The sequence below is a fragment of the Peromyscus eremicus genome, chromosome 14 (genome assembly GCF_949786415.1).
Source record: "Peromyscus eremicus chromosome 14, PerEre_H2_v1, whole genome shotgun sequence".
Lineage (NCBI taxonomy): Eukaryota > Metazoa > Chordata > Mammalia > Rodentia > Cricetidae > Peromyscus > Peromyscus eremicus.
This window is the reverse complement of record NC_081430.1, coordinates 69254230-69279872: the sequence shown is the minus strand read 5'-3', so window position 1 is coordinate 69279872 and position 25643 is coordinate 69254230. Positions and strand designations below refer to the sequence as shown.

Genomic DNA, 25643 nt, shown 5'->3' with positions numbered 1-25643 from the left:
TCAAACATACTCAAGAAGAGTACAATGAACTCTTAACGAAGCATTATTCTCAAAGTTACCGTCATTCACTCTACATCCCCAACCCACACTCTCCTCCTACCATCACAGTAAAGCTACATATTGTGCCACCAGAATCTGCCCTTGTTAGAAATTAACAACCTATGCTTCTAAGTCAAATACTTTAAGAAGTAAATGCAGAATTCTGAACAAAGCTCTCTCTAGTTCAATCAATTCCAATCTTTTGTTTTTACCTGTCTCTTTTCTCAGAATTCCATCCTGTTTTTGACCTGGCTAGTGAGGTTATGTTTGATGATTCACATTTTCTTGTCAAAGAATCATTACTACCCAGTATTTGTTCCAACAGTCTTACGTTTCCTAAAGCAGAAAAAAATGTATATCATTTTCCAAATCAGTTCATGTCTCCTTTATATTTCATCTCATGTGCATTAGCACTCTAGCCTAAACTAGGTTCTTACGATGATCATCTGCTCAACTCGCTCTGTAACCACTGTGGTTCTTTTGCCCGTATTCCCGAAATTCTGAGTTGGAAACCTAATTCTCAAAGTTACATATTAATGGTATTGGAAACGTGGAGTCTTCCTGCTGTGACAGGCTCATACGGGTTCTGTTCTCATAAGCGGATTAGTGGGTTATCAAAGGAGGAACTGTGTTATAAAACAGCTTTTTCTGGTGAGCTTGCTTCCTTGCCATGGGATGCCTCTCGCCATACCACTACCCAGCAGAGGTCAGCACAAGAAGATGCCACCACTATCGTACTTTTAAACTTCTGGAATACTGAACAAAATAAACCTCTTTTCTTTATAAATTACCTAACCTGCGGGGTTCAGTTATTGCACCTGACAATAAACCAAAACAACAATATAGACAAAATATTTTCATCTTATTAAAAACTAGAGTTGTAAAAATTGGATTAATATAAGTAAAATGGCTAAACGTATCTCTATCAGACAGAAGGTTTTTGGTTTGGTTTGGTTTTTTTCGAGAAAAGGCTTCTCTGTGTAGCCCCAGCTGTCCTGGATCTCACTCTGTAGACCAAGCTGGCCTCAAACTCAGAGATCCCCCTGCCTCTACCTCCCAAGTGCTGCGATTAAAGGCGTGCACCACTGCCTGGCTAAGTTATAGAACCTTTTAAGAGACAAACCCTAGCTGGAGCCACTAGGGGTCAAGCTTTGGGGTTGCACAGCTGGACTCGCCCGGTCCGCTGTCAGCTTTCCGACTGCAGAATCAATGCGACACCGTCTAAGTGACCGCCTCGCCCTCCTCCTGCTGAGCTTCCCTGTGATGGAATGTGCCCCTTCTCACACCGTGGGCTAAAATAAACACTGCTTCCTTAAGCTGCCTCCTGTCAGCATGTGGTCACAGCATCAAGAAAAATAACTAATACAAAGGCGGATACTCATCCTAATCGGTTTCCTACCTTTAGGACTTGACATTTCCATATTTTCTTTTTCTTCTGTAGGGTTTTCCCTCTTTGATATTCTGCCATCCCTTGAGACAGGGACAGGAGCAAACCTGCGGGGTGCTGGTGTCTCTAAAGGAGATTTCTGCCCATCAGAATCTGTATCTTCAACTTCTCTTAAAGGCACTGTAACAGAAAGGAAGGAAATAATTAACAGACTTGTGGTGTCTCTAGTGATAAAGTGCTTGCCCTGGGTTCAACACCTAAGCACCACACATACATATATACAAAAGTAATAATCACAATAATAAAGAGAAATTTAACTTCAAAAACCTTTTTTATCTGATGGCAGATTTTAAGGAGAGTCTGTTCTATGTAGAGAGTTCAGGATAGCCAGATACACAGTATGACACTGTCTCAAAAATTAATTTTAATTAATTAAAAAAAAATAACTTTTTTGAGCACAACTGGTAAGATGTTTGCCTTGCATGGTGCCCTGAGTTCAATCTCCAGAACCCACATTAAAAAAAAAAAAAAAAAGTGTGGTGGCATGTGCTCAGGAGGAGAGATAATAGATCCCTGGAGCTCTCAAAAGAGCAAACCTTTCTTTTTTGTCAAGTTGCAGGTCAGTGAGAAACCCTGGAGCTGGGCATGGAGGTGCATTATGCATCATGGTACCTGCCTTTAATGCCAGCACTCTGAAGCGGTGGACCTCTCTGAGCCCAAGGCCAGCCTTGTGTACACAGTAAACTCCAGGACAGCAAGGAATACTGCACTGAGAGACCCTGTCTCAAAGAAAGACAAACTTCATCCTCACTAGAAATCAAAAGAAATAAAAACTACATGTTTTATAGATAAAGCTAGTAAGTTAAGAATCAGTGTGATAATATTTGAGTATTGTCCAAGCTGTAGTGAAAATGGCATCGCTAGACATCTTCCAAAAAAAAAAAACTTATTTTATTTATGTATGAGTGTTTAGCCTGTACTTACAGGCATTGGGTGTGTGGTCTGGTGCCTGTGTGCCAGAAAAAGAGCACTGGATCTTCTAGAACTGAAGTTATGAACCGATGTGAGCCATCATGATGTGGGTGCTGGAGTTGAACTTGGGTCCTCTGCAAGAGCAGGAGGTGCTGTGTGTGTGTGTGTGTGTGTGTGTGTGTGTGTGTGTATTTTTTATTCTTTTTTTTTTTTTTTTTGTTTTTTTCGAGACAGGGTTTCTCTGTGTAGCTTTGCGCCTTTCCTGGAACTCACTTGGTAGCCCAGGCTGGCCTCGAACTCACAGAGATCCGCCTGGCTCTGCCTCCCGAGTGCTGGGATTAAAGGCGTGCACCACCACCGCCCGGCGTATTTTTTATTCTTAATGTGCATTGATGTTTCAGCTGCATGTACGTCACAAGCATGCAGTGCCCAGGGAGGCCAGAAGAGGGCACTGGATTCCCTGGTACTGGGGCGTTTACAGGCGGCCACATCACTGCTCTGAAATAAACCTGGGTCTTCTCTAACAACAGCCAGGGCTCTTAATCACGGAGCCATCGCTCTGGCCCCACCAGCCACTCTCGTGGCAATGAAAACTGATAAAGTACCTGGCAATATCTTCTGACCTAATAATCTCACTCCTAGGAATTTACCTTAAGGAAGTAAGATTAAGAAAGAAAATGTTAACCCAGCACTTGTGAAGCGAGGCGGGAGGAGCACCACAAAACCCCGCCTCAAGAACAAAATCACCCCTAGGACTACCACGGTGGGTAAGGGTCTACAGTGTTCATTTGTACTCGTCCGAGGTTTCTTCTGACAAATCAAGGAAATCAGTGACCACACAGCTTCTCAGACGGGAGAATCACTACAAGCATTCCGATTCTAGATCAACCAATTTTTTCTTTTCTTTTCTTTTTTTTCTTTTTTCTTTTTTTAAATCAGGGTTTCTCTGTGTAGCCCTGGCTTTCCTGCAACTCGCACTGTAGACCAGGCTAACCTCAAACTCACAGAGATCCACCTGCCTCTGCCTCCCAAGTGCTGGGATTAAAGATGTGCGCCACCACCCAGCAATAAGTAGGTTTTTTTATCCCTAAATTCCTAAATTTCTGATAATTTTTCAAGTTATCAATTGGAATCATAAATTAGGAATTATTATGATTCATAACTTAAATAACCTTCAAAATAACCTAAAATTTATTTGATCTAAAAAAAGATATAAAACCAAGACTTCCAAAAATAAATTTTACTTCTGAAACAAAGTGTCCTACCACTTTACAAGCAAATTTTCACCTCTTACAAATGAAACATTCACAGCTAGCACATTTTATTCACAAGGAACTAAGTATTTTACCTTGTTTAGAAACAAATGTGTTATGTGAAGAAACACTGCTACCAAGATTAGGATGTCCTGGCTTTCCAGAATGCTTCTCCACTGCTCTGGAAGGGGACATGCCAACAAGCTGAAGACTGTTAGCCTTGAGTGCAGCACCAATAAAATGGGTCTAGAAGAAACACAATTATTTTATTAATCTCTAATTATTTTACATGTAATTTGATGATATAAAGTGACAAGATATATTAAGATTTATTAGCAGAATTGAAAATGGCTTCTTACTTATAACATACAATGAAAATGTGGTACACTTAAACATATGTGCAAGCAAAACACTCACACATAAAAACAACTTTAAGATCTATACATATATAATGTATATTTTAACAAATAAAGCTGATTTCAGAAGAAAGTTTTATGGCATATCAAAAAATACTAAATTATGGTGGGCAGGGGCTGGAGAGATGGCTCAGAGGTTAAGAGCACTGACTGCTCTTCCAGAGGTCCTGAGTTCAATTCCCAGCAACCACATGGTGGCTCACAACCACCTGCAATTAGATCTGGTGCCCTCTTCTGGCCTGCAAAGACACATGCAGGCAGAACACTGTATATATAATAAATAAAATAAATCTAAAAAAAAAAAAAAAAAAATTATGCTGGGCAGCGGTGGTGCACGCCCTTAATCCCAGCAGTGGGGAGGCAGAGGCAGGCGGATCTCTGTGAATTTGAGGCCAGCCTGGTATACAGAGTGAGATCCAGGACAGCCACCAAAACTACACAGGGAAACCCTGTCTTGAAAAAAACAAAACAAAAACCAAAAAAATACTAAATTATTCAGTTTTATAGAACTCATAAAAGTGTATTGAGATCCCTCCAAATAAAGCAGATGGGGATAGACTCAACTACTTAATTTCATTAGGCATTTATTAAATAATGTACCTCATAGTCATCAAGACTTCAACTTTATCTATAATTGCAAGTTATATAGATAGACAAAGAGAGTTCTAGTCCAGACAGGCTACACAGTAAGACTGTCTTTAAAAAACAGAAACAACAAAAATAATGTAAGCCTTATTCTTTTTTGATGAGAGGGAGAAACTGTTTTTAAGCAAAGAGGTCAAGGTCCAGAGAAGTAAAGCTATTCACAGGAGAGGGCCCAGCAGGCTGACTAAGTCACCCCAGCTTCCAAGTAGATAATGTACCACACACTCAATCCACACGTGGAGGACTTCCTAAAACTTTACTTGCATGACCATGATCATGTCAATAAAATATTTTTAATCTCATGAAAACCTTAAGATAAGCCCTACTAAGAAGTTTTGAGAAGAGGGCTGGAGAGATGGCTCAGTGGTTAAAAGCACAGACTACTCTTCCAGAGAACCCAGGTTCAATTCCCAGCAACCACATGGTAGCTCACACCTGTCAATAACTCTAGGTCTAGGACTTCTGGCAAAACACCAATGAACATAAAATAAAAATAAGTTTAAAAAAAAAAGTAGTCTTGAGAAATGGGAATATAGAAACAAAAATCTTGAAAGGAAAGCTTATTTAAATGTTTACTTTGTGATAATATACTAACAGAATAAACTTATTTTTGTACATTCTTCTGAATGCCACATTTTGATATAATTTTTAAAACGTCGAAAGTGTGCAATTAAAAAGAAATGTAGGGGCTGCAGAGATGGTTCAGTGGTTAGCGCTTTCCTACAAGCACAAGGACAAAGGTTCAGATTCCCAGAACCCAAGTAAAGACTGAACTCCAACCTGGACGGTGGAAATCAGAGGTCCCCAGGGCAAGCTGGCTAAAAGACCCGCCATATCAGTGAGCTCTGAGTTTGATTTCAGAGACCATGCTTAAAGGATCAGGGGGAAGACTGATGGAGGGTGATGCCCAACGTCAACCCCAGCACATGCACACATACTCACATGCACACATACCTACACAGGTGCCCTCACACATGCAACACACAAATGAACACATAAAAAGAAATGCAAATTTATAGTGGCTATAGATTGCTATTTAAAAAATGTTTTGGAGCTGGGTAGTGTTACAAAACTTGGAAATTCAAAATAAATAATAGCTACTTGTGAAGCTAGTTCTTTTTTTATAATACCTCAATATATCATATTCAAAAGGCATTACAATATTTATTCTTTTAATAAATTAAATGCAGGAGCAAATACATACAGTAGGTAGTTCTGGCCCCAGGAGCGTCAGAGCCATGAGAAATCTTTCCACAACACCCAAGTGCCACCACAGATCTGCTCTCCCAGAGTCCCCAGGGTGTCCAAGTCTCTGTATTTTTATAAAGCTCTCCAAGTGACTCTAGTGCATAGTCACAAGCTAGAGACTGCTGATGTAAACAAATCACTGTTTTAAAAATGGTGTTACTGGGCTGGGGGTGGCTCAGTGGGTAAAGGGCTTGCCCTGCAGGCACGAGGACCTCAGTTTAGATCCCTAGCTCCATGTAAAAGGCTGGCACAGCGGTCAGGTTTGCAGACTCAGGGCTGGGGGGGGGGGGGGGGGGTCAGAGACAGGTGCATCCCTGGTGCTTGCTGACCATTCACTCCAGCCAAACGGGGGAGCTCGGCATTTGAGACCTGGTCTCAAAAAGGAAGGCAGATGGTGACTAAGGAAGACATCTACACTAACCTCCGGCCTCCATAGGAACACACACACACACACACACACACACACACATACACACACACACACACACACACACACACACATACACACACACACACATACACATACACACACACACACACACACACATACACACACACACATACACACATACACATACACACACACACACACATACACACACACACACACACACACATACACACACACATACACACACACACACACACACACACACGCAGCACCAATGACATGTTAACCTAGAACCTGCCAAGTATCCACATGGAGTAAAGAATGATGAGCAAGCCAATCGTGACTTCAGAAATCACTGTCACGACCCAGTCAGCTATTACAACTGTCAGTTACTATTCACTCAGAGATGGAAGTTCAAAGGATCGTGGCCTGTGCACTGGTTCATCACACACACCTGGATATCCATCTGTTGTTGCTGCAGTTTCTCAAGGTGTCTGATGTGCTGCTCCATAAATACATTCATCTGCTTCTCGTGATCATGACACTGTAATTTCTCTTGCTTACTCTGAATGCTTGTTTGGTGCTCTGCCACACGCTGTAACTGTTTATCAGTCTCCTGTAACTTAGTAAGTAATTCTGCAACAGAATTAACCTTTGCTTCCAAATCACTCTGTACCTAAAATAAAGATCAAAATAGTATTTCTGTAGAAAGACATAAAAGATGTGTTCAAGTCCTAGAAAGGTTATTTACAGCAACTGGTACTGAGAAGGTATTAAACTTGAGCCTCTGCTCACAAGATTTCTCATGATTTAATGCCTTTGTTTTTAGTCACAAAATTAAAAGGCAAAATGGAGCAATCCTGAGGGGTGTTTCGTTTCATAAACTACACATACACTACACATACACCATACATACACTATACATAAACTATACATAAATCTATATGTGACACACACCAAATCTGCCAGATTTTATAATGCCAGAAAAACCAATTCTTAAATGAAACTTAAAGAGAAGGAAATAGCAAAACTTTTGGTGTCACACATTATGACATGGAGGGATAGGCAAAGCCGTGAGTAGTGTTGACATGGGCTCAGCTGTGACAAGAACCAAGGCCTTGGGCCCGTGAGAAATTGGTAAAGCCTTTTCCCATAAGGATCAGGCTCAGAATTGGCAAAGCCTTTGTCCTCTGACCCAAATGTGAGTGTTCACAGAGGATTAATCAGTGTGTATTAAGACTAGGAACTAGGCCGGACGACATGGCGCACACCTTTAATCCCAGCACTAAGGAGGCAGAGGCAGGTGGATCTCTATGAATTTGAGGCCAGCCTGGTCTACAAAGTGAGTTCCAGGACAGCCAGGGCTATTACACAGAGAAACTTTGTCACAAAAAAAGAAAAGAAAAAAAAGATTAGGAACTAGCTGGGTGTGGTGGCCTATGCCTTTAATTCTAGCACTCAGAAGTCAAAGGCAGGGGGATCTCTGAGTTCGAGGCCAGCCTGGTCTACAAACTGAGCTCCAGGACAGCCAGGGCTACACAAAGAAACCCTGTCTTGGAAAACCAAAACAAACAAAGACTAGCAACTGTGGCTTCCTCCTGGATGTTCACAGCCGGAGACTGCGGTCCTACAAATACTCCCTAGAGACGAGCTAAGCCCTCCTCCTGTGCCGGGTATCATTAACATGCTGAGGTTGCAGGCTGTGGTGGAGGTACGTGTGGCTCCATCAGAACACACACGTTCCTGACCCCCAGTTTTTCTATGTGTCTGTGTGTCTGTCCTTTCTTCACTCTTTTCCATCCCTACTCAGGGTTCCAGACCCAGGCTGTGGGATGCACAGTCCCGCAATCACAGAAGGATCTCCAGTTCAAGTCCAGATAGGAGGATCCCGTCTCAAAAAAGAACAACGTAGGGATGCAGCGCAGTTAGTGTGCTTGCCTAACATGCATGAAGCCTTGGGTTCGATCACTGGCACTGCACAAGCCAGCATGATGGTGCACCTCTGTAATGCAGAACTTGAAGGGTGGAGGAGGGTCTGAAATGAAAGCTCAGCCTGGGATCCGTGAAACTGTCTCAGAACTCACACACACACACACACACACACACACACACACACACACACACACCCCAGGACAGCTTTCGATACTTCTGTAACGTAAGGCTGTGGGCCACCGGCTTTGAACCTGCATCTTGACTCTGCTGTCCATTCAGTCTAAAGCCTTATGCCCAGCACGACCTACTTCGTTTCCCCTCACAGACTGACTGGCTAGTCATATATGATAAGGTCCCACACAATCCTCTGGTTCATTCAGGACAGCAGGTCTAGCAGCACAGCTCAGTGTGAGAACCGCATAAGGACCCTGGGCTTGATTCTCAGAGAATAAGCATCCAGAACGTGGACTTCCACTGCTACAGAGAAAAAGTCCTGGCTTCACCAGCCAACACATTCACAGGAGGAGATTTTCACAGCCTTGGAAATAATTCACAACCACAAACAGGAACAGCCTTCCAAAGTGGGAACAACTCGAACGTCCCCCAGTCTCCAGTCAGACGCACCATTCCGGAGTGAGTTCTGAGCTCAGGGTCCAGGGCCCGGGAGAAAGAAGTACCTTTATCAAGGGAGCTGCTGTTGCGATGGCAGCGGCGGTTGCTGCAGCCACAGTTGTAGCGGAATCAATTCTATTGGGTGACGACGCATTCTCCTGAGCAACAGTATTCTTTTCCGTACTTGTGTCTTCTAAAAGATGTACTTTCACCTCCTTAAAAACAGGCATGCTTTGAGCTCTTTAAATACAAAGATATAGAAGTTTTTCAGTAATCTACATTGAGTCATTTGAAGAAATGCCTACATGCCATGACCTGGTCATCTCCTAAAAGTGGCTTTCTTGATTTTCTTTTAAATGTTTATCTTCCTTGTAGTTATGTGCAGTGTGTGTATGTAAGAGAAGATGTGTGTGTACATGTGAGTCAGGTGCCTTTGAAAGCCTGAAGCATCCAACACCCCGAGAACTTGCACTGTGGAAGACTGTGAGTTGTCTGATGTGGGTGCTATGAACCAAACTCAGTCTTCCACAAGTGCAGCAAGCATTCTTAACTGCTGAGCCAGCTCTCCAGCTCCATTTTCTTGATTTTTTTTTCTTTTTTTTAAGATCAGGGGATAGTGAGATATCGCAGCAGTTCTTCAGAAGAACCAGATTCAATTCCTAGCACCACCACATGGTGTCTCAAAACCATCTAACTACAGTTCCAAGGGATGGATACCCCCCTCTAACCTCTGAGGGTGCCTCTGAGGTATACACATCATAGTATACAGACATACAATACAGGCAAAACACCCATACACATAATTTTTTTCTAAAAATGATTATTAAAGTCATTTCATCAACATTATAAGTTTAGGTCACCAAGGATTAAAGAAATAAAAAGTTATCCCTTGAAGGCAGTAATAGTATTTCTGAAAATATGATTTATACATGACAACCTCATAGCCACAATTATAAAGACAGATAATTAAGAAGCATAAATATTGCCGGGCGGGGTGGTCCACGCCTTGGGTCCCAGCACTCCGGAGGCAGAGGCAGGCAGATCCCTTTGAGTTCGAGGCCAGTCAGGTCTACAGAGCGAGATCCAGGACAGGTTCCAAAGCTACACAGAGAAACTTTGTCCTGGGGGGGGGGGGGCGCAGAAAGGAGAACTGCATTTGTTTCTAAGAATTGGTCATTGTGTTCACCAAATACTTTCAGAAGAATTATAAAAGTAGGAGTTGGGGTTGACATCTGATTTCCAACTCTAGCACATGCACATAAAAAACAAAACAAAACAGAAGACCAACAGTGCTTATCACCCCACTCCATACTCAGACTTCTCCCATCCTCCTCCAGGGTCTACTCTGGTGATACTACACACAAACCCACACCTCACCAGATCTAGCCCAGGTCCCACAGCAGTGCCCCAGACTACTCTGGCCACCTGCATCTTGCAGCAGTGACCTTCGGCGTCCAAAGGGCCCCAAATCCCAAATCCAAGCCTAGTCCTACCACCTCCCCTGAACCGTAGTCAACAGTAAGCTCCCACTAGGACCTGTCCTAGCTGCATCCGCCCACAGGACCATTTGTGCCAGCTCCACACCCCACTCCATGCCTGTCCTCCTCCATGGTCTAGCATGGTGGGTACTGACCCTTACATCCAAGCCCTTTCCACAATCTATCAGATTTAGCCTGGGTGTAACAAACAGTGTGTCATCAGCCTAACCTTCCCTGCCTTCACAGCCGAAGGGCTCCAGGCTTGGGCCAGTATTCTCCCTATCCGTTCACCAGACTATATGACTCTACCAAGTCATCTCCAGCCTTTCCACTCAGACCTCCACACTCCCATCTTGGAACAGGAAACATATTACTTAGCAGCCCAGACCCCTCTGCCCAATGGACTATATTCCACCCAAGTCACTTCCAACCTCTAGACCCAACCCATCCCCACATTCTCCCTTCTCCCCCAGCCTGCTCTATCCATAGCAAACTTAAGACTAACTTAAAGGAAGTCCACATGCCCAGATCTCATTGAAAGAATACCAACAATATGAAAGACCAAGTCAGTTCTCTCCAAAACCCACCAGTCCTGTAGAAGAGCTTGTCATGTGAACTACCTAGATGACAGCAGGACACAGGATTTAAGAGAGCAATCATAAACTTCATCAAAAAATTCAAGGAGTTTAAAGAAGACACAAAGAAACAACTCAGTGGAATCGAGGAGAAAGAGCTTAAGGCGAATAATCACAAACACAAGGCTGATGGGAATGACCAAGACAACCCAGGACTTGAAAACAGAATTCAATGGAGACAGGAACACTGAAGGACTCACTGGGAAATGACAATGGAACTGAAAAACCCAAAGGCTCAACCAGAAAACTCAAGGAGACCCTTACAAGCAGAATGAACCAAGAAAAAGAAGAATATCAGGTCCTGAGCATAAAGTAGAGGATCCCAGACCAAAGAAACAGGAACATGAACAGTTAAAAACAAATCCACAGGTAAAGAACACACAGGAAATGTGGGACCAGGAACAACACCAAGCTTCTAATTATAGGTACAGATGAACAAGAAGAAACCAAGATCAACAGCAGCAGATCACAGAAGAAAACCTCCCCCAAGTGAGGAAAGTGTGGTGGTCTGAACAAGAATGGCAGGCACAGCCAGGCAGTGGTGGCGCATGCCCTTAATCCCAGCACTCAGGAGGCAGAGGCAGGTGGATCTTCCTGAGTTTGAGGCCAGCCTGGTCTACAGAGTGAGTTTCAGGACAGCCAGGACTGTTAAACAGAGAAACCCTGTCTGGAATAACAAAATCCCAAAACAACAAACAAACAAAAAAGAATGGGCCTTGAAGGCTCATACATATATATCTGAATGCTTAGTCACCAGGGAGTGGCTCTATTTGAAAGGATTAGAAGGATTAGGAGGTGTGGCCTTAGTTACCTTGGTCATGGTGTCCCTCCACAAAACTGAATAGTGACAGACAGAAAGACACATCCATACAACTACAAGAAGTATACACAGTTGTGGTGGTATTGTGTTCCCCAAAATACTGTGTACCTTAATAAACTTATCTGGGGTCAGAGAACAGACAGCCACTAGATACAGAGGCTAGAAAATGGTGGCACTCACGCCTTTAATCCTAGCATTCCAGAGACAGAAATCCCTCTGGATCTCTGTGAGTTCAAGGCTGCATTGGAAACAGCCAGGCATGGTGACTCACACCTTTAATCCCAGAAAGCAGCCTTTAATCCCAGGGAGTGGTGGTACAAAGCAGAAAGGTTTATAAGGCGTGAGGACCAGAAACTAGCAGCATTTGGCTGGTTAAGCATTTGGCTGGTTAAGCGTTCAGGCTTTCGAGCAGCAATTCAGCTGAGACCCATTCTGGATGAGGACTCAGAGGCCTCCAGTCTGAGGAGACAAGACCAGCTGAGGATCCGGCAAGGTGAGATAGCTGTGGCTTGTTCTATCTCTCTGACCTTCCAGTGTTCACCCCATTACCTGGCTCAGGTTTGATTTTATTAATAAGAACTTTTAAGATTCATGCTACACACAGTTAAAACATTAAGCATCCACAACAAAGAAGTGTATTGAAAAGGGCAAGAGAAAAGAATATAAGTCATATACAAAGGAAAACATATCAGAATAACAGCTGACTTCTCAAAGGGAATTTTGAAAGCCAGAATGGCCTGGAGCAATGCATTCCAAGTGCTAAAAGACTGACAGCCAACTTAGACTAATATATTCAGTTAAACTGTCTGCCATAATTGAAAGAAAAGAAAAACTTTCCAGGACATAAACAGCCTAAAAATTATATCCAACAAATGAAACCTACAGAAAATACAGGAAGCTTTATTTAGGGCTGAAGAGAAAAGTGAACATAGCAGAGACCGTGGAAAGAGATACAAAGTCATTTTACTAAAACACAAAATACAATATATAATGTGTGTGTGTGTGTATATATATATATATATATATATATATATATATATATATATATATATATATATAGCCAGACATGGTGGTGCATGCCTTTAGTCCCAGAACTCGGGAGGCAAAGCCAGGCAGATCTCTGTGAATTTGAGGCCAGCCTGGTCTACAGAGTGAGATCCAGGACAGGCACCAAAACTACACAGAGAAACCCTGTCTCAGAAAAAAAAAAAAAAAGAAAGAAAGAAAAAAAAAAACTATCACATGGAAATACAACACACCTAGGATAGCAAAAACAATCCTGACTTTGGGGGATGCTAGAGGGATTAAGATTCCAGATCTTAGATAAATTATAGAAGCATAATAATAAAAACAATATGGTATTGGTCCAATAGGACAGGTAGACAACAGGACAAAACTGAAGACCCAAACAGGGGCACACATAACTTCAGTCACTTTATATTTGACCAATATGCCAAAAACCTAAGCTGGAGAAAAGAAACCAACTTTAACAAGTGGTGCTGGGAAAACTGGATGTTCACATGCAGAAGAATGCAATTAGATCCACTACTATCACCTTCCACAAAAGTGAACTCCAAATGGATCAAAGACCTAACCGTGAAACCTGAAACCCTGGAACCACCAGAAGACGTAGGCAGTACTGCACATGATGTAGGTGTAGGGAAGGACTTCTTGAACAGGACTCCATTTGCCCGCCCAAGAACTAGAGCCAACAACTGACAAGTGGGACCTCATGAAACTCAAAAGCTTCTGCACAGAAGAAAGAAACGACCAACAGGACCAAGAGGAAGTGTAGAGAATGCCAGCAACACAACTGACGAAGATTATTTCCAGAACAGTCAAAGAACTCAACAAACAAGTCAAAAAAAACAAATGAGGCACTCAAAACACAAGCCTAGGATCTGAATAGAGTACTCAAAAGAAAAAAGAAAAAAGAGCTAAGAAATATCTGAAAAAGTGTTCATCATCCCTGGCAATTAGGGAAAAGCAAATCAGAACAACTTTGAGATTTCCCCTTCCCCAGTGAGAGAGGCAGAGATCAAGGGAACAAGTAGCAGCAAATGCTGGAGCGATGTGGGGAAACGCTCAGTCTCTGTTGGTGGGACTGCAAACTGGTGCATCATTACGAAAACAGTGTGAAAAACTCTGAAAGAGCTAAAAATAAACCTACCATATGACCCAGCTATACCACTCCTTGGTATACGTCCAAAGAACTCAACATTCTACTCCACGGACAGTTGCTCAGCCATGTTAATTACTGTTCTAGTCACAATATGGAAGCAATCTAAATGCCCTACAACTGATGAATGGATAATGGAAATGATAATATATATACATATATATGTGTATATATATATATACACATTACAAAATACTATTCAGTGGTAAAGGAAAATGAAATCATAAACTCTGCAGGTAAATGGCTGGAACTAGACAAGATCATATTGAGTGAGGCAACTTGGGCCCAGAAAGACAAATGTTGCATGTTCTCTCTAATTGGAGGCCCAGCTCTGAATCTTCAGGTGTGAATACATAGTCAGTAGTAACTACAAAAACCAGGAAAGGAAAACAGGACCATTGCTCCACTAGGTGGTTTGGGGAGCAACTGAGAGGGGATAGCAGAGCACAAGTAATCTGATCAGGGAAATGGAGAAGGGGTGCACTCCTTAAGGAAGAGATGGGGGTTCAGTACAGAAGGCAGGAATGCAGTAAAGGGGTTGCAGAACACAGATAATCCAGGACGGGAAATGGGCTCCCTGGGGAGTGGGAGGAAGGTAAAGACAGGAGAGGAGGAGGAGAGGGGAAGGAGAACAGCAGGACACAACTCATCGGACAGGGCAAACAAAAAGGCAGGCTCCTGAGGGAAGGGGGAGGGAGGGTGAAATAACAGCACGGATAGCTGAAAAGGCACAAGGGATTATACTTTTAACTATCTACCCTAAAAAACTGTAATGCAGGCACTTCAGTGTACAGATACAATACACAGGTTTAATGAACTTTATTTGGGCTGACAACACTCCCTCTAAAGACCAACTAAAAAAACAACCACCCAATACCAGACATGAGAATCCCTCTTCAGTTGTTGGTCAGGACTGTCTAAGAGACTCCAACACATACAGCCTAGGGCTGTTGCCCTTGGTTACCGCCCCTGAAGACACCATGTACATCAAAAACAAGGCCCAGAGGCCCCTAAGATGAAGCTGACCTGATTGGTTCCTCCCTGAGGACTAGCTGTCATGGGACCAGAAGGGGCCCTGCCAGCTTCCAAAAGAGAAAGACAACCGACAGTCCCCCCCAGCTATGACTCCCATGAACCACAACAACCAGCATGGCAAGATAAGCTTACGGGTCCGTAAGTGGTGCGTATATCCTGCTGGTAACCAACAGCTGTCCCAGAGCACTTAAGACTTGCTCAACAAGAGGGAGACCATGCCTGGAAACCTACCTAACTAGTCAGTGCTGGTGAAACCACAGTTATCGGAGGAAAACGGACAACCACTAATTTACTAAACCCGCATAATCCCTGACAGTAATCTAGAAACATTTGCCCTTATACCCACAGAGAAGTGTAGTCTTCGCCGTCATCCAGGAAACTTTTCTTAGCAATGGACGGAGCCCACTTCAGAAAACCACAGCCAATCAAAGCGCAGAGCTGTGGGGTCACTACTAAACACCCTCTCACCTAAGGCTCCGGGAACACCGAAGCGGAGGGGTAGAGGGATCCTAAGAGCCAGGGGAGCAGGGACTTGCTGGGATGCTGTGTCTACAGAAGCCACACCCATAAGGTCTCACCAACATGGCCACCAGACATGAGCTCAACAAGGACGACACCACTGACCATGCCAAACTGCATTCGGAGAAGCCCAAGAGACCTCAGCCCTACACAAAGAACCACAGGCAACTGAGGAAAGCCGGAGAGGGAGAGCTGGCTCTTCCCAGGGAAGAGCTCTCACCAAGTGGTTGTCCAGTGACAAACGGTCAGCCCTGAAACACACAGTCAAGTAACATATGGACTCCACAGGTTTTTATCTGGGAATATGTGTCTGTGTGTGTCTGTGTGTGTGTGTGTGTGTGTGTGTGCGCGCAAATACAACTATGCACGCAGTAACAACTGGTGAAAAAAGAGACTGTGAATTTGAAGGAGAGTGGGGAGGGGTATATGGAGAATTTGAAGGGAGTAGAGAAATGTTGACATTAAAATATGACCTCAAAAATTAAAAAACAGGGGCTGGAGAGATGGCTCAGCGGTTAAGAGCACTGGCTGTTCTTCCAGAGGTCCTGAGTTGAATTCCCAGCAACCACATGGTGGCTCACAACCATCTATAATGAGATCTGGTGCCCTCTTCTGGCCTGCAGGCATACATGCAGGCAGAATACTGTATACATAATAAATAAATCTTTAAAAAAAAAATCGTTTAAAAAAAAAAAAATTAAAAAACAAAAGCCAGAAACCCAAAAAATTTTAACAGTAACGATAGACTACTATTTTTCAAAGACTGACTAAGGTATGATTGACAAATTAAAATTATGTATGTGCAGTATATAATGTGATTTTTTGATACATGTATACACCGTAAAATAGCACAATCAAGCTAATCAATAAACCCATTACCTTACATAACTACCTATTCTCCGGTGTAACACTTCCGATCTACTCTTAGTAATTAATATTCGCTTAGTAAATACTCTTAGTAATTAATTCTTAGTAATTAATATTAATTAATTAACAATTAATATTAATATTGGTTGTCATGCGGCATACAAAGGTCCACTTTGGTAATTATCTCCCATTTCCCTAACAACCAACTTGTGACAACCACCAATCTACCCTGCTTCTGTGATGCATATGATCCGTCTGGTTTACACGGTAACTCTTTCTTTGCTGGCTTACTTACTTACCACAAAGTCCCAAGAAGGATTATTAAAAGTTCTGAGTTTTCTGAATCCTAGCCTCTTCAATAAATGTCACCTGGTTTATTTAACGGGCACCAAACATACCCTTAGGCAGTATGCATCACAAAGGAGTACGGCACCATGGGGATAACAGCTCATTGGGAGATCCTAGCCTGCCCAAGGCCTTGAGTTCAGTCCCCCTTACCACAAAACAAGAACACAGCAAACACAGATACACAATCCCAGATATACATCTGACTTCATTTTTTTAAGCTGCTCCACCGCACTCTCTATTTAGACCCAGACAAACTGGTTCAAGGACACGACAAAACCTGGGAATCTCTGAGTCTGAGTGGTGTCAGCAGGAACAGGCCTACGTACAGCACGGTCCCCTCAGCTTACTTCTGAGCACAGCACAGCGCTCCTGTACTTACTTCTGTGACCCTCTTCACAACTGTTCCCTGTGCACCTCAACTGTGTGACGTTATTTCAGCTTCTCCATCTGCTGACCTTCTCATAACCAGCTGAGTCACCAAGTTTCCTCAATTATTTCATCACAATTACATGACAACTGCCTTAGACAGAACTGGGAAGGTGGGGAATCTTACTAAGATCATCTACCCTTATTTCTCCATTTTATGTAATGAAACTGAAGTCCAGAAGTAATGGGATTGACTTGACCAAAGCCAAGGATTTAGTGAAGGACAGAGTTAAGGGTCCAATTCCCAGAGATATTCCCACGGGCCTTCAGCTTTCTGAGGTTAGCTTGTCTTCGTCCCCCCCCCCCAATTCCGCTCTTCTAGCTGCCCCACTTTACATCATACAGCTCTTACTCTGCCAAACATCTATGAGGAGTCACAAAGCTCTTCTCATTGAAGACACAAAACCACTGGGCCCACAACTAATTTCAAGCTTTTCTCTCTGTACTCTCAACCTTCTACCCAACTCACTACTTTCTTTGGATGTGATACGGCCATTGCCTTTTCCACAAACCTGTCTTCACACCGCCTGCTGATCTCTCCCTTAACTGATTGCTTTTGAGTTGCTGTACGGAACACGGAGCTGAGACTTGATAATCAGGCATGCTGTGGTTTACATAGCTGTATGGTAATCCACTGAATGCAATGCTCTTTCCTGTCCAGCTCTGGCCGCTCATGCCTGCGTCTGTGTACATCATGAGATATGCTGGGCTATTGTAATTATTCGAGTGAGCAAGAAAGCAGGACACAAGGCAGAGGGGGAGCTCTACCAGAACTTGCCGTTACTAAGCTACACTCACACTCCTAGACCGTGCACGTTGGCAAGTGCTGCTGTACCACTGAGCTACATCCCCAGCCCTAGACATTGCTATGGTTCATCTTAGAACATTGCTGGGTTCTTAATCGCTGTGTATTCATCTCTCAACATATGCTAAAGCAGTTTCCCTCCGACAAAGTAGCACATCACGAGGGTGTCTGTAAACGAAACTTACTTTTGCTTTAGAACAGTTCGCAAAGCATCTTTCTGTCCCATGGTGTACTGCGAAATAAAGATGTCATTTGCTGAAAAATCAAGACACAAAAATATATTTCAGATTCTAAGAAGAAAAAATGTCAAGATTGAGGGCTAGGCATGCAGTTCAGTGGCAGAACACTCGCTTAGTATGTATGAGGTCACAGGTTTGATCCCTGGTACTGTGAAAGAAAGAAAGGAGAGAGAGAGAGAGAGGAGAAAGAAAGAGAAAGGAGAGAGAGAGAAGAGAAGAGAAGAGAAGAGAAGAGAAGAGGAGAAAGAAAGAAAGAAAAAAAGAAATAATGAATGAATTTGGACCTGTAATTTGACACTCATATCTACCACTTAGGATGCAGAGGCATGAAGTTTCCTGCAAGTTTGAGGCTAGCCTGGTCTACCATAGCAAGTTCTAGGCCAGCCAGGACTATGCGGCAAAACCGTGTCTCTAAAACAAAACAATTAAAAGACTGAGGAGATGGCTCCATTAGCCAACTGCTTGTCACACAAGCATGAGGACCTGGATCTCAACCCTAGTACCAACATAAAAAGCCAAACAGAGCAGTGTGCATCTCCAATCCCAGTGCTAGACAGCAGAGAAAGGATGCTCCCTGACCAGCCAGATGAGCTGAGTAGTGAATTCCAGGCTCATAAAAGACCATGTCTTAACAGATTACAGGGAGAGAGTAAGTGAGACACCTGATATCAATTCTAGCCTCCATTCATGCAAACACACACACACACAACCCTATACAAGTACACATAGACCTACAGACACGAACATGTATGCATGCACACATATATACACAAAAAAACCACAACATCTTAAAGTAGAAGAATGTATAGTGATTTGGTAATAGAATTTATCATTTTAATGATTTTATTTTATGTGCATTGGTGTTTTGCCTATATGTATGTCTGTGTAAGGGTGTCGGATACTCTGGAATTGGAGTTACAGACAGTTGTGTACTGTCATGTGGGTGCTGGGAACTGAACCAGGGTGCTTTGGAAGAGCAGCCAATGTTCTCACCCACTGAGTCATCTCTCCACCCCTGGATTTATCACGTTTTAAAAGGTAAGGAACAGTTTAAATGACTAAGCAATAATGTAACAACCAAGATCCTAAATATGAGAAAATTATATAAAAATAAAAATGAGCGGAGACAAAATTAGAATTTGTTCTACCTCTAAAGGAAGAACAAAATCAGGTAATCTGACCCCTCCTCTGGCCTTTTGGGCACTGCATGAGTATTGTGTACAGACATACAGGCAGGCAAAATACCCAAACACACAAAAGAAATAAATTAGATTCAATTTTCAAAAAGGAAAATCCTGACACAAACTCCACCATGGACAGGCTCAAGTGAGCCAGGCACCAAGGTTAAACACTGCACGATGCCACTTAAAGAGGCATGTGAGGGATCAAACTGAGAGGCAAGACTGAGGACTTCAGGGGCACAGAGCTCGGGAGGGGACATGAGAAAATTCCCAGAGAGGAAAGACAGGGATGGCCGTACAACAATATGAATGTACTTAAGGTCACAGAACTATGCATTCAAAACTGAAAAAAAAATTTCAGCACATCTCAATTCAGTTGTAAAAACTGTATTAACTTACCTTTTTGTGTGCTGTTCTCTTCTGTTTTACTCAAAGGTAGCCTTGGAACTACAGCATCTTTAGAAAAATCCTTTGGGCAGAAAAGAAAAGAGGAAGACCGAATGAGCTGTACAATGACCAGTAATGAAGTCCCTTTGGCAGCCATGTGACTACTGGGATCTAGGGAGGCAGGCCTGCACATCTTCTTTATCTCATTCCCAACACTACAGGGTTCACAAGTGTTCTCAAGCCACTCAAAGACTTCTCAATGAATGAGCAAATCGGTATCGGCATGGTGAATGAGAAAGTGAACGAGGAAACAGAATCGGAACACAGTTCTGGTTCAAATCCACATGTGATGAGATGACTCCACCTCAGCCACTTCAGCTTCATGTGCTAATCTGGGTCAAGGATGGTCAGCTGGAGGAGGAGGGCAAGGTCATTTCACAGTACAGCACTGTAAACTAGCCACAGCTTTCAGGGTCACTGAGCTCATGCGCTCTTAGAGAGTTCCGCTACGTAGGGTACATCTACCGCTCAATAGCTATCTGCTCTTACGCACAATCCTAGAACTCGTCTCTAAGACTATCCAGTGCTGACACACTTGAACTCTTGAGGCACTAGATCGATTCCATGTTGCTCTTCACCTTCCTTTTAGCTGCTAAAGCAAAAGAAAACAAAGAGAGCTGTGGAGACGGCTCAGGAGATAAAGCACTCGCCTCACAAGCAAGAGAACCAGCGTGTGGATCCCAGAACCAAAGTAAATGCTGGGAGAATGTAGCAGTCTGCCTGTAACTCCAGCCCCGGAAGGCCGAGACGGGGATCCCCAGAGGCAGGTGGTCAGTGAGCTCTGGGACTGAGAGACTCTGACTCAATGAACTAAGGTGGAAGGACAGTGGAGGATGCTTCCCAACAGCAACCTCGAGCCATAACATGTACACACACCCCTTACCCCTCCATACACGCACACACACGAGAGTGGAAAAAGCTTATTTTAAAAAGGTTATAATGATGACAGGTGTTCATTTTCTAAACACCAGTAAGACTAACAATACAGTAGACATATTTAACACCCCACACTCTTCAAGTCATAGTCATAGAACATTTCTTGAGCTAGTAAGATGGCTTAACAGGGGAAGGCACTTGCTGCCAAGTCCGATGACTCCAACTAGATAGGAGAGAATAGACTCGTGAAAGTTCTTGTATATTAGAGGGACCAGTCTTAATATTACACATCCCAGGGACTCAGGAGAGAGAACTACTAACGGCGAGGACTATTTTCAGGAAATAGAATCTCAGCACACCGAGCTCTATAGTCCACTTGCTTTAATTCCTCTGGCCTAACATCCACATATACACAGCTTCAGTTCTGTTCTCGTGCCTACCTCCTTTCTTGCCTGATTTCTCTCTATACTTATCTATTGATCCCTCTTAAGTTCTATCTTAATTCTCTCATCTTAATTCTGCCTCATCTAGGTCCTTTTCACCTTGTTTTTACCCTGCTAGGGCTTCCCCATCTGGCTCTTCCTCATCTTCCATCTCATTCCTCTAGTACTCTCTTCTAGCCCTTCAGTCTAGTTCTTCCCCATCTCAGTTTGTTCCTCTCAAGTTCTTACCCATCTAGTTCTTCCATTCTCTTTTCTCTTCTCCTTCTCTTGTGCCCTGGAAGTCCTGGTATATAAAGCCAGGCTTCCAGGGTCAAACGGAGGGGTGATAAGAATCACAATGAGAGGCAATAACCATTAATTATCATTTGCAACCCCTAAGGGAAGTGACAAATGGGGAAATGAATTACCTAAAGGCTAAATTCCGGTAATATCTAAGAAGAGGGATTTACCTCTTCTATAGTGCTCAACTATAGTCTTAAACGTGATTAGTAGAAATTGTTAAGAAACTATAAGTTGCTAGGTCAATGGGAGAAAATAAAACTGTCTTCTTTTTTCCTGTGGCTCCTATCTGTCCAAGCTATAAGCCATTTTTCTGCGTGGTGGGGGAAAGTGTGCTCAGTCGCTAGGCAACCTGTGTACAGCTAGATGCCTTTGGTGATAGTTAAAGGGAGATCTGGAACTAGAGGTAAGGTTTGGGAAAGCAGGAAGTAAAGCTTAATTGGCACATCCGCCAGGCCTTCTCAAATGGGTAGCCTGGATGCTTAAGTCTGTTCTTAGAAAGTACGGAGGTATCTCTGATAAGGTACTTTCCTCCACCTGGGGATGGACCTGGCCAATGATGATAATTACAGGGAGGCTTGAACTGGGGTTCTGGCTGAGCATAGCTGTTAGCGCAGAAGGTTATCTAAATATTCCTAGAAGTGGTTAGGTAAGGAGTTAGAGGTCTATAAAGTTAGTAAGGCTGTAAGAAAGGAGGGTCCGAGCTGAATTGTGTAAAGCTATTACTTAACGTCCACCTGACCTAGGTGGTGTCTCCTTGTGAAATTTACCTTAAATCAGGAGACTTTCATGTGGGCTGTTATCACTGTTAGTCCTCGAAAGTTGGGTGCCCACCTGGGCAGTGTCTCCTGTTAGTCCTTGAAAGTGGCTAAGGGAGATAATCTGATTCCAGAGAAAGCCTTTCCTGATGCTGTTCTCCAAATACCTGGAATGTGTATGTCCAGAGAGTGATCAGTCCACACTGTTAGCCCTTTTAAGGGAAAGGTCAATTGGCAAAACTATGAAGGCACACATGATTTTCATAACAGAAGATAGCTGATATATAACAAGCCAAGTAACACCAAACTCCTTGGGATTTGGCTTCCTCTGGAGGAATTCCCTGATTCCTCCAGGTAGTGACTTTGCCATAACCAGCTGAGTTCTTAAGATATATTCCTGTGGCCTGCAGCAGAAAGTTGTTCTCTGACACACAAAAATGGCCTGTGCATGCCCACATGCCTACATGTACACAAAATAAACAGATAAAAAATATGATAAAAATAAAATGAACAACTGAAAAACAAAACATTCCTCTTCATCTGAAGTACCTAAATAAAACAAAACATGTTGTTAACAAAACATAGCTTTAAGAACTTGATAATACTGAGGTTTTAATACGACTTAGAATTCTTTTACTTACACTTTTATCAGCTACAGGAGGATTTTCTGACAGAAGCTGGTGATGTTTTCTAGCAGAAGTTAAATCCAACGAACCTAAGAAAACAAAGAAATCAGTGAGGGCCTCTCTCATGGTAAGTTCTAGCACTGAGTCACAGGTCCAATCTGAGTGGCTATTAAATCAAAACCTGACCTTCAGCAACTGAATAGACATGATACAAGAACTGAGACCTCCGTATTAACTTGAAAACCAAATGTGAAGACACTTTCCTGTAAAAGAAACTGAGAATATATTTAGATATATTCCAATGGAAGACTTTATGGCTGATGTTTAGGAAAATAATGATCAGTCAAAGCAATTAAGTGGGTGAGATCTAAAATGTTTTATCAGCAGACATGCTGTGTACTCAACGGTGAATTTCTTTAAGTTTGATGCTAGCCTGGTATACAGAGTGAATTTCAGACCAACCAGAGCTATATAGTGAGATCCTCTCTCAATAAAATAAAATAGGATTTTTGTTGTTGTTGTTGTTGTTGTTTTGAGACAGGGTTTCTCTGTGTAGCTTTGGAGCCTGTCCTAGAACTTGATATGTGGACCAGGCTGGCCTCACAAAGATCCGCCTGCCTCTGCTTCTCGAGTGCTGGGATTCAAGGTGTGAGCCACCACCACATGGCTAAAATAGGACTTTTAAAAAAAAAAAAAAAAAGATTTATTTATTTATTATGTATACAATGCTCTGCCTGCGTGTAGGCCTGCAGGCCAGAAGAGGGCACCAGATCTCATTATTGATGGTTGTGAGCCACCATGTGGGTGCTGGGAATTGAACTCAAGACCTCTGGAAGAACAGCCAGTGCTCTTAACCTCTAAGCCATCTCTCCAGCCCTAAAATAGGACATTTTAAAAGGATTTTTTTTCAGGGGCTGGAGAGACGGCAAAGCAGGTTAGAGTACTTGCTGCTCTTGCAGAAGACTGCAGTCTGGTACCTCCAACAGATAGCTCACAATCAATCACCTGTCAATCTAGCTCTAGGTAGATCCAACTACTCTGGCCTCCAGGGGCACCTCAACTCACATACACACATTTGAAAAAATATTTTTTTTTTTCTGAAAATTCTAAAAGGTATTTATTCAATGTGGAAAAAAGACATGATTCACCAGTACAAACCCGTATATAGACAGGCATGGTAGTGCATGCCTTGAATCCCAGCCACCAGGAGGCAGAATTCTGTGAGTTCCAAGCCAGCCTAGTCTACACAGTGAGTTCCAAGCCAGGACTCTACAGGGAAACTCTGTCTCAAATACAAACAAAAACCAGCAGATAGATATAAACGCCTGATCTAACAGAAGGCCTGCTATAGCATACCTCCAAAAAGCAACAAGCATACTGCTGTTCTTGCGCACACATTCATGAATATGAGCCTTAAGATAATCAGTGCCACTTCACAGCTCTAAACAGGGCACGTGAGTTGTAAATACAGAGGCCACCAAAGACTAAGTTATGCATTTCTCCTATGCCAGATTGGATGGCACTAGAAGGGAGAACATTTGGTAAATATTAAGCAGATTATACAAGCTCACTGTATCCATCATGGGTGTGAACAAGAACAAGACGCCGGGACCACACCAAGAAGCACAACGGGAAATAGTCAGCTTTCATTCATTCTACACGCTGAAACGTTCTGCAGACTGGCTGGCCATTTCCCCGGGGAACCAAGTGACTCTTCAAACGTCCGTACAAACCAGATTTGTAGCTTACACTTGAGAATGTAAACACGGACTCCTTTAAACTTGGGGGCTCCCACATCCCAAACTAGAGTTGAAAATAAAGACTAACGTTTTACAAAAACATAAACAGGGTGGGAAACTGCAACATTTGGAATCACTTACCACATGAAGTTCCGTTTGAGCTAGTCCTCACGCCAACAGCAAGACGTTTATTTGCAGACAGTGCTGGAGGAACACGGGGCAGCTCGTCCCCCACCACAGCCGAGTTATCCCTTTGGTTTGGGGAAACGACCTCTCGCAGTCTCCTCGCTGGCATTTTAACCCTTCTCCCCCTTTCCAGGCTGAACTCAAAGTTTTTCATATGGTTAGTCACAAAAAAAAAAAAAACAGGTCCCGCGCGGTTCTTAACAGAGGGACTGTGTCTTCTGGGTTCAGACTTCAGTTTCACCTCTTTGGAAAAGAAGCCAAGGGTAGAGGTGGATTTGATAAGGAATACCGGAATTTAAAAAAAAAAAAAAAATGATCAGAAAGCAGTCCTTAACGTAAAAAAAAAAAAAAAATCAAGACAAAATATCCACAAAGCTGTACATTTCACTGTTGACGTTTAATCCAGGACCAAACACGACTGGGATGTCTCGGGTGCCTGTGAGTCTCCCCCACCCCCACCCCCCGAGTCTGTTCATGGCACCGGGGCAATAAATCTGAAAGGAATCGTGCCCAAGAGCGAAGGAGACGCCGCGGGAACGGGACTCACCAAGCGCTGCCCCGAGCCAGGGCTGCCGCCGGACACCCCGACCGACGTGGAGGCGGGGGTGCAAGGTCTGGGTGCGACCCAGCCGGGCGGGCGACGCGGGAACCCCGCTCGTCCACTGTCGCCCTCAGCGGACGCGGGCGTCGGCGCCTTCTGCGGGCGAGCGCCGACGCACTCGGACCGCCCGACGTCGTCCACGGAGGCCGGCCCACACGCCGTCCGCTCGGCGAACACGACCGCAGCAGCTTCGGTTGCCCGCCGGTCAACACCCTCGGCCCCCGCAGCCCGCCCTCGAGACTCAGCGCGCAGGCGCGTGAA

The 25643-nt window shown here is 43.4% G+C and overlaps 1 protein-coding gene and 1 long non-coding RNA gene across 2 annotated transcripts in view; one reads left to right on the top strand and one right to left on the bottom strand.

The window, feature by feature from the left end:
• The window catches only part of Kiaa0586 (KIAA0586 ortholog), a 109021-nt gene extending 83939 nt beyond the window's left edge, over positions 1-25082 (bottom strand). The window contains exons 1-9 of the mRNA XM_059279149.1: positions 24737-25082; positions 22872-22945; positions 19827-19896; positions 18193-18262; positions 8961-9135; positions 6806-7027; positions 3747-3897; positions 1439-1606; positions 252-375 (exon numbers count right to left, since the gene is read on the bottom strand). Coding sequence (XP_059135132.1) covers positions 252-375; positions 1439-1606; positions 3747-3897; positions 6806-7027; positions 8961-9135; positions 18193-18262; positions 19827-19896; positions 22872-22945; positions 24737-24935 — 1253 coding nt within the window. The 5' untranslated portion in view covers positions 24936-25082. The remainder of the gene's footprint in view (positions 1-251; positions 376-1438; positions 1607-3746; positions 3898-6805; positions 7028-8960; positions 9136-18192; positions 18263-19826; positions 19897-22871; positions 22946-24736) is intronic.
• Positions 17299-21746, top strand: LOC131923918 (uncharacterized). The gene is made up of 2 exons (XR_009382754.1): positions 17299-17481; positions 19863-21746. It is a non-coding gene; the product is annotated as an uncharacterized LOC131923918 (long non-coding RNA).
• Positions 25083-25643: the final 561 nt, after the last annotated feature.